Source organism: Melanerpes formicivorus, unplaced genomic scaffold (assembly GCF_026170545.1).
Source record: "Melanerpes formicivorus ecotype bairdi unplaced genomic scaffold, bMelFor1.0.p_v2 SCAF_27, whole genome shotgun sequence".
Classification (NCBI taxonomy): domain Eukaryota; kingdom Metazoa; phylum Chordata; class Aves; order Piciformes; family Picidae; genus Melanerpes; species Melanerpes formicivorus.
Window position 1 is genome coordinate 4,371,311 of NW_027142379.1, and position 12,948 is coordinate 4,384,258.

Below are 12,948 nucleotides of genomic sequence, written 5' to 3' on the forward strand. Positions count from 1 at the left end.
TCCCTCGTGGAAAGTTGTGCCCTGCTGGGGCTGCATTAAATGGAGAAATTTATGTTGGTTATAGAATACAGTCAGTGCCCTTTCAGCCTGCAGTGCATCTTGTCCTGATCTGTTCTCTTCTTGCTTTGGAAAGGCATCCATGCCCCCCTCTTTCTTCAGCCAGATGATGGATCTGGGTCCTGAGAGCTTTGCAACTTCCCTGGTTTTGTGAGGACAAGGCTAGCACTCTCCATAGAGCAGCTTCTGACACAGGGGTAAAAGGAGGTGCCTGACACGGGTGGGAGTTTGCTTGAGTGAGAAACAGATGTCCTGACCCAGGAGTTATTCACGTCTTTTTAAAACACCATGTATGAACCTTTTATCTCTCCTTAACAGAGCGGGAAAGCAAACTCCCCAAGCCCATAGAGAGCCTCCCTTTGACGGGGCCTGGCAGGCGTGCTCGGCGTGGGCGCGCAGCCTCGCAGGTAGCTCTCATCCAGGAAGCGCCGCAATTTGCCCTATTCAGGAACCACAGGGTACTATTCTGTATCCAAGCTCCTAATCCCTCTTACACACAATCCCTTACAACTTTAACTGGCGGGGTGGAGGAGCGAGTTAAAAAGGGAAGGAAAAAGGAAAATGAAACACAATGTAGAGCCAGCCAGCGGCTCCCAGTTACTGCCTGCACAATGGACCCCAGCTGCAGCCCAATTAAACCATACATTCACAGGTGTTCCCGACAGACCCTGCACCAACAAAACCACTTTCTTGAAAATACCTAAGACTTTAACACAGAAGCTCATTTCTTTTTTTTTTCTCCTGTTTTTTTTTTTTTTTGCCTTTTTCTTTCCTTAAAAAAAAAAAAAAAAGAAAAAAAAGCTTTAAAGCTATTTAGAGTACTTTAAATACAAAGAAGCTGAAAAGGACTTTGAGTCCACTGGAAAGACTTGGTGTTTAATGCCAGAATGGGGGAGAACCAGCCAAGCTGAAGCAGCCAGTGTAGCCATTGGTTTGGGGAAAAAGATGGGTGATGCTAAATGTCATTTATTGAGGGAACTGGCACTAGGCATTTTATTGTTGCTGAGAGTGAAACAGGGAGGGAGAGACGATTAGGTGCAAATCTGTGTCTTTTGGGGACTCATCATTGCACCATCGCTGGGAATTTGTGTGTGGCTTGCTTTATTACTGATCTGTGTGTGTGGTTCAGATGCCAAACTGTAGCTCTCCTTTCCTCCCAGGATAACTTGATACAGGCACCTTTATGAGTTTGGAGCAGGATTCTAAATCAGTTGTTTCTTTTCTGATCTCAAAGTACTCATGGCAGTGATAAACCAGTCCTTTACAAAAATGACAGTCTGGTTTTAACCCGTGAATTCAAAATCAGTTCTATGTGAAGAGAGGGCTGCAGGAAGCAGATTAATGCATAGGTCAGTCATTTGCTCTCGTGCCGTTGAAAAAGAGAACTATGTTTAGTACATTTTCATTTGTAATGATGTTAATACTCAAACCAGGGCATATTCTGGTACTCATAGATTCAATAGTATTCAACCACACCTGGCTGGCTATTCATGTCTGCAATAACACCCCACACCTCAGTAGTTATTGCTTAATTATCTGGAGCCTGGTCTATTGCTATTTAATCACTGTTGTTTCTGACAATCACTTAATATCTTCATTACTGCTTTAACACTCAATGCTGAAAGCTGCTCTGTTTTCAGATGCAGTCGAGAATATCTATTTTGTCCTTCGATATGCTGAGCTGCAATACTGCCTTTGGAGCAGGACTAGGATGTTATTCCTGCTCCACATCACACACAGAGATCCAAAAGCCTGCACTACTTTTTAATAAAGAAAAGGCAAAAATGGTGATCTCTTGTATTTGAAAATAATTAAGAATGCTCTTAAAACTGTCAGGTAGGTGATGCTGGTTCACAGCATTTATGTATAGAGGCAGGCTGAGGCTAATCATGCTGATAAATGTAACAGAAGAGAAAATCACCTAGGCTTCAAATCCACAAGGATATGACCTAAACCAGATACTGTCACTCAGGAAGAGATACTGAAAGCAGTGTGGATAATTTTCTGAGAGAAATCATCACAGCACTAATATCATGGCAAATAAAATAACAGGAAAGGAGATGCAGGCACCCCAGAAATGTTGCTGTGCCCTGGTGCGGCTCTGTCCATGCCCTGCATGGCTCCAGCCACTCCACAGCAAGAGAATCGAGCAGAACTAGTGAAGCCAACTTGGCAGATGGGCTGAAGGATGGACAAGTTCTGCAGGAGTAGGGACTGAATCACTGAGGACTTGTCAGCTTGCAAAGACTTGACTTGACTGAGAGAGGATGAGATAAAGCCCAGTGCAATCATTGGTGACAGAAGGAAGGTGAATGGGGAACAACAGATGAATCACCCTTCTCATAACACAGGAACTGGGAGGCACTTGCTGAAATTACTAGGTTTAAGACAAACAAAAGTGCTTTTATATACTATGCATGATTAGATTGTGGCAGTCATTACAGGATGATGTTGTGAAGGCCAAGAGGAAAAGTGATTTAAGAAAGTAGTTGGACAGAGTTATTGAGGATAGATCTGTTGCAAGGTTTTATTCCAGCCTCTAGTTTGCAAGTGCTGGTAAGCTGGGGAAAGATTCATACCTTGCTGCAAAGCTGATGGTTTTCTCCCTTTGTTGTAAATTAGCCCATTCTTTACCTTCCCTCTTTGCCTCATTTGACCCAGTCCATGTTGATTTTTAATCCAGTCAGAGATGACATCTGAAAACCTTGCAGTTGCTTGGTCTAGTAAGAAGTGTCCTAATGTGACTGTGACAAGAAATGTTGATGAAGAACCAAGGTTAGCACAGCAGATTTCACCAGTTGCCTTCACTCACATTTTGCTGTGGCCTGTCACCACTTTTGTTTACTTTCCATGAGTGATTTAGCTTTACTAGCCAGTGAGAATGCTTGGGAAGGCTTCTTGGTTTAAAAAACGTTTGCATACTTGAAGGAGGGAAAATAATCAAACTTGCCTTGTCAAATCTCTTACCTCAGAAACCTGATACTCTAGGTTAGCCAAGGGATGGAAACACCACCATGTGACTTCTGTGCCCAGACCTGAGGACCCAAATTTTAAGTACTGTGCCATAATGCCTGCTGCTTACTACTCAATAATATATAAACTACTTAGTCCACAAACATTCTGAATGCAGTCAGAAAAAGAGTGAGCAATAATTCATGCCTTTAAATTCTCTCCTCTTGCCTTAAAAGCAGCTGGAATATTCCTGGGAAGCACACACACACAAAAAAAGAGAGAAAATACCAGTTTTCTGGTGTTTCCTCATTTCTAGTAATTTTCAGTTATCACAGAACTTACGATTCAATCTTTAAGGATAAAATGAAAACAAACAAATCTTTTAGAGGTTAATTATCATTGCTGTTCCTGATACTCTTGGCAGAGCACATAGGAAATGTAACATCATCAGAACTATCAGTTTATGGGGAAATTCCTCCTAAGGGTGTCAGTGTACAAATGAAACAGGAAAAAATAAGACTAGCAGTGGTTCCTTCTTTTTTTGGGTCTGCTAACTTGATGCCCTTTCCTTCAGCTTCTCCTTGAGTAAAACATACTGGCTCCTAACAAGTAAATGCCTCATGCTGCAATACTGCTCTGCTTCACAGTTTTGATGCTGGAGATTGGCAGTGGTCTCTCTGAGCAGAGCAGAACAATCAAAACCTGATGTAATTGTAATGCTGTAATAATGCCTTTGAAAAGCTCCTTCCCTTTATGGAAAATTTGTCCTTTGTGCAGTATTTATCAAGGGGCAAATGGATCCCTTCTTCAAAGGCCATCATAGATTTAGAGTCCAGGAAGCTTGGGATAGTCTTGAGAAGCCACAGTCTTCTCCCTTTTGAAAGAATTTTGGAGTTTGATGTTGAGCAAGGAGTTTGATCAGGTTTAGGGTTTTTTTTTTCTCTCTTTCTTTAAGTAACTTTATATTTGTGCTAGAGGTAGAGAAATAGTTGCCTGATTGGAAAGACCAAGTTCCCTCTGTTAACTTTCTAGATGATGTATTACTTATCTGTAAAAGACATTGGTGCACTAAATCTCAGCTGCACTTCCACGTTTAACTGTCTCTGAAGTCCTGAAAAGCATTAAAATGCATAACAGCAGTGTTTAGCTTCACTGCTCATTAGAGCAGCACAGAACTAATAGTAATATTGTTGTAACTTGACAAAGCCATCTAAATCCATGCATGTTTTCTTGTGAAAGCTTCCTAAACACGCTGCTAAATCCTCTAAAAAGCTACTAAACGGCTTTGGCAGCCATTAGCACAGCATAAGCAGGGGAACTCTTTTCAGTAAGTGAACAAACAGAGAAAATATGCTGAATAGCTGGACAAATGTGTTTCAGCTGGCTCTTTCATTTACAGATATAAGGGAGCAGTCAATATCAATCACTGTTTTCCCTGTTGCACTGGAAATCACAATATCTCTTTTCATTCCACAAGCTCTTTTCACCACGGTAATGTGTCTTTAGAGTGACACTGGCATCAGTCTGTTTCCGCTGTCTGAAGTCCAGAGAGCTTAAAAACACATTGCAGGGTATGAGACCTTAACCCTCCTCCCCTTCCACACACCCCTCTCCTTCTAGCCTTCCTCTCTGAATTAATTGTTTTTACTTCTTTCCCAGCATAAAGAAAAATGCCTGCAGAGCCTGGGAATATCTGCTCTTGCACTTTGGGGACGCAGAAATGTATTGCTGGTTGTTGGGGGTTTAATTTATCAGGTGTTGCACGGATTTTAACCCAAGGTAATATGATTACCAAGTTAATTTGCAACGTGCTGTAATATGAAATGTAATATTACTGTGGCTCCAATTTCAAGCTACATCCTGGATGTCCTAATCCCCCACAACCTCATTTATTAAAACAACAAAAGGCTGGAGGAGCTTTGTCCTTGTGCATATCTGGCATTTGGAGCACGTCGATATTCTCGGGTCTGCTTTCCTCCTTTCAGGTAATACGGCTCATAATAAAAACACTCTGTGGTTTTCTTTTCTCGTTGTTTCTCTGCAGATAGCAGCAGTCTGTAGGGAAGCAGCCCTCCTAGCTCTCCAGGAAGACATACATGCCACATCCATCATGGGACGCCACTTTCGGTATGCGCTGACTGTCGTGACCCCGAGGATTCCCGATTCCTTAATCCGGTTTTATGCAGATTATCAGCAGCGAAGTGGACTGCACGCGCTTTGAAAGGCAAATTAATACCTACCCCCATTCACAGTGGGAATAGCAAATTTCTTTTGTAAAGCTTTGTCAAAAGCCAAAGAATTTTGTGTTGTAAGTGAGCCGAGTGTCCGAAGTTCACTGCAGTATGGAATTGTCGCAATAAAATGCCCGTGTGGAAGTTTTCAGCCTAACAGGTGTTGTCCAGAGCTTCATACTTGGAAATTTCAGCGGTGTGTTCTGCATTTTAGAGGTAGAAGAATTGCTGTGTTAAGTTAGTTTATCTGAGTGTGCATCCACATATCAGAAAATAATTGTTAAATTCTGAATTTTTGGTGGGTTCTTGGCCCTGAAGAGAGGATCAACAAGTGTCTTCATTTACTATCTTCATTTCTTCCTGCCTCAACCTCAATTTGATCCTAGGGACCATCCCAGTGAGGTGCAGACCCAGGGAGTGGCCTCACTACCTAAAATGCTGAAAATGATTCTGAATCTTTTGGTTTCTGGTCTCCAGGGAAGCTGCCAAGCAGGCTTGCTGAACATAAAGCTCTCCGAGATAAAGCTCAGGTGTCCTGATTGATTACAGCAAGACGTTTCCCTTTGGTCTCAGACAGCAACTTTTTACACACACTGGGAAGTAGGCACTGGAAAAAAAGGTCCAGCCCTTGGCTAACCTGAAACCTCTGCCAGGCATCAGCAAAAGATTTTTGTTGGTCTTTGTTTGTTTCCACCAAAACAAACAGAAATGTTGACTGGTAATTTAAAGCTGGCCACTTAAAAATCCTACTGAATCCTAATTAATGAATAAGAAAACCTCCTTGCAAAATCTGTTAGAAATCACCACAAACTAGTTCAGGGACAGGTAAAATCTTATCAGCATATTTCTCTGTTATGTCATCTGTTGACATGATGACAGGGTGCTCTGCTCTTCCACTCTGTGTGAAATACAGTTAAGCAAACTCATTTTCAGCTTCCCCCTGCCCCTGCTTTTTCCTATGAGTCCATGATGAAAAGCAGGTTGTTGACTTGGTTCCTCTGATGTCTGTGCAGGCTTTTTCTGGTTTTGCATTGTTTGACTCTTCATTAGTACAACAGACAGAGAGAATTCAGAAACAGCTCAACTAGAAAAGTTGCCTTGGAGATCCGGACTGCATTTGAAACTAATTTTTCCATCTTTTCTAAATTCTGTGTGTTCCAGCTTGAAGCTCAGGATGTGAACCATTTATCATAACAATTCCATTTTTCATGTTTCCAAAAATTAAACACCATGCTGTTATCCCCTGAGACGTTCCTCCAGTGTGTGCTCCTGAAAGGAGGGAAGAGAGACCATAGTTTTTACTGCCAGCAACAAATTCCATTTGTAATTTTGTATCCTAAAAATAACATTAAGTGATGCTCCAGATGAGCAGCAAAACGAGATGGCTTTTCCTTGGGAGATGCTCAGATCCATTGGGAATGTGCACCAAAGTGTGACTCTCAATTGAGAAACTAAGAAAGAGGCAGGAAGGAGCTGGCTGCCATCAGAGGGAATGTTCCACACTGAATTTTAGGACATAAGGACAGAATGCTGGCCCATGACTGCTGTTTGTGCATTGGAAAAAAACCCATCCCTGCAAACATCTATCCTCTCGTCTGCGTGGTACCAAATCTCTTGATGCATAGCTACCTACATGCCTGAAGTGATTTTAAGTGTGGGAAGCTTCCCCTTTTTATTGTTGCTTTTTGTGGAACTCGGTTGTTTTGTTTGTTTGTAATAAGATGTTCTTGGAAAGCTTAATTTATAGCAACTTTGTGAAGGTTTATGTTACCCCCAAACACTCTGCTTGGAAAACTTGACTGATCTGATGCCATTCCAACTCTTACTCCATCCCAAGGCACAGATAAATTGAGATTTAAAGAAAGGTGTGATGGTTGCCTTTCTTGTTCCTCCTAATGGATCACTGTTGTTGTGGACTGGCAACTTGAAACCCTCTTATCAGAATTCTAGAAAAGAAACAAAATCTCAGTTTTGGTCAAAGCACATCAGCAACGTCACCCTTTCATAACTCTGTCCAGCGAGGCTTTCGCACCCTCATCCTTCCATTGGAACTTACTGATGAGGGCACTGTAGGACAGAGCACTTTGGTGGTGTCTTCTGTTAGCCTCTAACTGAAGTGAGTGGAGTTTAATTCAGAGCTGAACTTTTCACAGCCTGTTTGACTGGACACACTGTGCCTTGGCACTGGCTCAAATTGCTTGCAGTGTGAGGCCATGTAAGCCTGAACACCTCTGCAGTGAGAGGTGTTCTTTCTTCTGCTGGGTTTGTCACGTTTATTGTTGTTGGGATGTTTCTGTGAGGTTTAATTTTAATAAAATGGTGGAGGCTTGGTGAGCTGCAAAGAAAGCATCTGAGATCTTTCTGCCATCTTCTCTTTGGCTGCCGAATTGGCTCCTAGGCTTATTACTTTACCTTCTTTAGAAATACAGTCATTTTCCTGCCTGCCATTATCTTTTGGAGCCAGATTTTGGCCCAAATACTGCTTGACTTGCAGAATTGTTAACATTAAATCATCTTTTCAATGTTTCAGGCACATTTTGTTTAAATACCAAGCCTAACTTTTTCCTCCAATAACAACGCCTTGCAGAATGGCATGAAATGGCTTTTGACAGGCTTGCCAGAAATGACCAGGAGAATATTTATGATCAAAATGCAAAAATGTCTTCACTTCACTCGAGGAAAAAAAAAAAGTCCAGTCCTGTGTTCTCCCTAATGTATAAAGCAGATTTTTCACTGCAAGTGCAATATACAATTCTTACTGCTGGAAAAAGAATGGAGTTTATGGTAGATAGTTTTTCTTATGGTCTCTGAATGGGAGCTGAACATAAGGCTTACTGATTTCGGGTGTGAGGGTGAGCACTGGGGACAGGATAAAGATCAGTTTCAGAGATGGTTATTCAGCATCCCTGAACTTGGTCTTGTCATCCCTTTCAAATACTGTGTCCTTAAGGTTGGTTTTTTTCTGGTGTGTGTATGCTGGCTCTTTCCTTTTAGGTTCTTTACTCATTCTGAATGTCAAAGTGTGGTTCTTCTCCCCAAACTGGGCATGTGCCAAACATACTGCTCCTGTAACTACGCAGCAGTGGGTTAGTGCTGTGGGAAGGCTGGCTGGGGATGATGCTTCCCTGTGAAGCAGGCATCAAACTCTGTGCTGAGTGCATATGGAGAGGGGTGAAGAGAAAGCTGAATGGTAGAACCTGGTATTATGCCAGGTGTGGCCCAGAAAGTGAAGTTAACTGATGGACACAAGATCATGGGCAGGAAAACGCTCTCCTTACTGCAACAGACAAGTATCAGTGGAGGAGACTGACCCTTAAGGCTTTGGTTGTTGACTATGTGGGTGAAACAGCATTACCAATCCTAGAAAGGCAAATGTCTTGTGGTTGTGGTAGCTCTATATGTAGTGCTACGTAGGAGAGAAGCTAGAAGGAACTGTACTTGGAAGATGAAGAGTCACATGTGCCTGGAATGCAGGCAGCCACTGCCAAAACCTGAAAGAATTAGTGAAAATCAGACATAAAGAACTTGCCTTGCTTTCTGTGATCACAAAGGTGGGACACAACTGAATGTGCTTCTTTCACACCTCTGTGCCTTGGGATTACTCCCATGCTAATGTAGTCAGGGGGCTGGGATGTGGGAGCTGGGTATAAACTGACCTGTACCTCAACCTGGTCTTGACATATGTGATGGAAAGGTCCACTCACAAAGCTAGCATGTAAGGAGAGACAGGCTGAAGAGGGTAGATAATAAGAGCATTTCAGCCACTGCAAAGTTACATACTGGCCACAGGAGCCAGATGCCTATGTAAAGCTTTTTGTGGCTGCTCCAAACTTGGAGGTTTTGGTCAGTATGAAGCTAACCCATAATGGAGTGTACTTGGAAAACTGGGTTTCCATTGTGACCCTTGTATATTTGTATTTCATGTTGTTGTTAGGGTTGTAGTGGGTTGCAGTCACTTTTATCTGATCCTGTCCTTTTGCTGATGTCTTTTTTCTCCCTTTGACACGAAGAAAATACTGTAGGTGAGGTAATGAGTGCAATTTAATAAAGAGGGGCATGCAGAGTCACAGTTGTTGCTGGGCATGTTAACATCTGGAAGACAAATATTCCAGCAGAAGCCTACTCCTAATCTTGGGGTTCGTGTCTGCTCTTTCTGCAACTGCTACCTGCTCATTTATTAATCTTTTCTGTCGGAGGCTCAGCCAGATGTTCTCTCCAGGGCTTTATATGTTCTGTGCTAGATATTTTAAATAGTGTCATTCTTCCCTGCAGGCTTCAATCCAACGACTCCAGAGTCCTGATAGGAGGAAGAGATGTGTGTTTTCTCTGTTAACTAGTCCGCCAAGGAGTGGAGCGATGAGGGGGAGAGAGCCCCGCTCTGTGTTTGCGTGGCAGGCCTCCAGCAAGAGCGCAGGTGTTGCAAGAGGAGGCAATGGCAACCAGATGACATTCTTTCCCCTTGAACTAGTGTGGAGCCCTTGCTCAAATAGGTTATGGGTCCTTCCAACAAAATTGGAGGGTAGCGTGTTGACTGCACGTGCCTGAGTAAAACCCTTGGCAGTAAAGCTTGGAGTCATCCAACTAAATGGTCTGGGGAGCGGAATTGCTCAGTTCCCTTGGCAGTCATTAGAGAGACACTAGAAGATGGTCCAGACTGATTTATCCCAGCTAAGAGCTGGACTATCTTTCTGGAGGTGCTAAAGGAGTGTTGGATGCCAAGAGAGGCCCTTAGGCAGTTACCTAGACGAAATGCCTGGAGGCAGATGGAAGGAACTGGGAGCAATATCTCCAAATATTGAGGAAAATGTTTTATCGACTCATTCAAATATATTCTGTTTGTACAAATGGTTCTGGAAATGCCATTGGTCTCTTCCCCTCAGCACCTGTGTCTGTGTGGCATAGCAGCATGCTCTTAGCCACACACTCTCCTGATTTTTTTATCTCCTTTACTAACACAGGAATTTCCACATCCCTGTTTGGTAAAGTAAATGGCTCCACATCAGGAGAGTGTGGAAAGGGCTTTGATAACCTTCAAGGTGAAACACTTGTCAGCTCTCACTTTATCCAGGAACAGATTATCTGGGCTGTGGAATAATGAGGTCATGTCTTTCCTCCACACTGCTGGCAAGAGCTTCAAATTTCACACAGGGATAGCTGCTTATATCAAGCCTGCTCTGCTTAATGCCATTTAAAGCTACCCCCCTTCTCTGTCAGCGAGTTTTCCCCAAGCTGAGGGTATGAAATGTGTCCATACAGCCTCATTTGCATTCCCTGTGAGGTGCTTGGATTGCTGTCTCCACACAGAGTCGGTTGGGCTTGGTGCAGAATTGCAGGATGCAAGTAGCAGAGCAACTTGTGCGTACTGCAACAGGCAGGCACTGCTTGTAAAGGAATGTGGAGTGGGATTTGGTGAGTGAGTGGACCAAAGCCATGCAGCTTTCTTTGAGTGTCCCAGTAGTCAGCTTGCTGCACTGCCACGAGTCTAAATCTGGAGCTTTACTGCAGAGCTGTTGCATTGAGAGTGGCCATGGACATCAAAGATCCCTAAAGCACACAAGTTGTGGGTGTTAAGGACTATGGGTGCTTAAGTAGATTAGCAAACAAACAAAGCCTTTAATATTCTGGAATGCTTCCTCACCACCTAAGTAGGGATTATTCCACCAAACCAGCAAATTCTACCCTTCTACCTAGTGTAAAGTCTGCCTTTCAGATAACTGTTCTCTTTGATTTGCTCTTATGTTACAAAAGATGAAAGAAAAGATGAAATTGCATTGGAAACTTCTGTGTGGATTTCAAGAAAAGCACAAAAATGTTTTAAAGTCCGTGTGAGAACAGTTCTCTCCAGTGCCGGCAATTGCACACATCAGGTGGTACACCAAAAAGCTCACTACAACAGAAAATGTTATCTTAAAACTTGCTCTGCAGAGCTTGCTACCATTTTATGTACAAATACATGGCATAACTCAGCCTCCTCTGCTGCTTAGCAGTGTGAAAATCTTGGTTGAACTGCCTGAAACACGTGAAAAAAAACTGGTTACCTTGGGCTGATTCCACTGCCAGGCTTTCATCATCTGCAATTTTGGTCAAAAGCTGCCTTTGTTAGTCTGGAAGGCATCGTAGTGAGCGGTTACACTTTTACTACAAAAGGGTGTTTTATTTTGCTGAGGGATGAATAGCAATGAAGGATCAGCTGGTAGTGCCAAGTGCCCTGATAACACAATTGGCTGCATACAGCTTTGTTAGGCCCCTTCCTGCACTTGCTGAAGAGACTTAAAAGAAGATGGTAGGAGAGCTGTTCCTTTACCTACTCAACTGCTGGAGATCTGGATTTTGGGAGCACTTTGTCTGCTGGGGGAGAAGGTAAGGCCTTACTGATTAATGATGGTGGGAGAGGAGGTGGATAGGAAAGATATTTGAAAATGAACATGTGAATGAGGAAGATTACCCTGAAATTAAAGGCTAACCGATTTTGATGTGAGAAGGGGGGTGCTGATGGAGTAGGAAGGAGACAGAGAGTGGGAATACTGATTAAAATCAGAGTAGGGGCTGATTTGTGTTATTTTAATGCTGATTTTGGTGTGATAGTGAGCTGAAGGAGGGCCACAGACACCCTGGCCCTATTGTAGGAAGTGTCTCCCTGCTAAGCACAGAGTAGAATCTGGCTTTGATCTTATTAACCCCATCTGCACTGGCTCAGCAGCTGTGTTTCTGGAGCTTGACTCTTCCAGCCCCTTAAGGTGTATTTAAAGTGGCAGACATTAAGAGTCATACTTTCTTTAGGGTTTGTGTTTGTTGTTTTGTTTGGGTTTTTACATCAAAGACTAAATTCTAGGCCAGCCATGCCTTCTGCATTGGTCTTGCTAATTGTTTCCTGTGCAGCAGGAAGAAAACCCTTGCATTCTCACATCTTCTCCCTCTCCAAAATGGGCTTTGTTGACTGGAAAAGATAAGGATAGCAGCAGGGCAGCACTAAGAGCAGCACATGGTGTTTGTTGCCTGTGGTGGTGAGACCTCTCTGGAGTCTTTGGAGCAACCCCTCTTGAAGTGCAGAAAGCCCCATGGGTGCAGAGAGTTTTACAGATTTGTTTGTTTTCTTCCTGTAAATATTTCATTATCATATCATTGGCAAGCTTCAGCACAGTCACAGAAACTTTAGAAGAAAAAGTTAAGACAGATTCTCTTTTCAGAAATTTAGTGTCAGGAGGTGGTATCAAGAGAGAGGAGAGGAATTTTGCCCTTTTTCAATGAGCAGAAATGTAAAATTGGGGGAGTAAAAATCTTTTAGAAACAAGTGAGGAGGAAGAGAAATGAGTAGAAAGCGTGGGTGAAAAGTTTCCTTCTTCCTTTTAAATCTGCCCACTGTTTATTTCTGAACTCTACCAGAAGAACCATGAGATGGAGAAGGAAAACACACAGCAGTAATAATAAGCTCAAAGAGGTTTAATTTTTTCTAGAGGCATTTGTAGCCTGCTGAGGGAGCTTGTACCTTCAACAGGCCATTTTGTTCTTCACTGCTGGTTCTCAGAAATATACTTGATCCTCTCCTGGGAGGACCTGATGTATGGCTCTTGAAGAACATGATTAGAAGCTGATGTGAGTTATTGGGAGGAAGCTGCCCAAGACAGGAGGAGCAGCAAGGGAAGGGCAGCACAAGGCAGGAAGGGATGGCCTGACATGTGGAGTCCCAGAACAGCACTTCAAAAAAACC

The 12,948-nt window shown here is 42.9% G+C and overlaps 1 protein-coding gene across 2 annotated transcripts in view; it reads left to right on the forward strand.

The window, feature by feature from the left end:
- The window catches only part of AFG2A (AFG2 AAA ATPase homolog A), a 189,615-nt gene extending 184,218 nt beyond the window's left edge, over positions 1-5,397 (forward strand). For both annotated transcript variants that reach the window (XM_068153982.1, XM_068153983.1), the window contains one exon: positions 5,054-5,397. In XM_068153982.1, the coding sequence (XP_068010083.1) occupies positions 5,054-5,230 (177 nt within the window). In that variant the 3' untranslated portion in view covers positions 5,231-5,397. The remainder of the gene's footprint in view (positions 1-5,053) is intronic.
- The last annotated feature ends 7,551 nt before the right edge of the window (positions 5,398-12,948 follow it).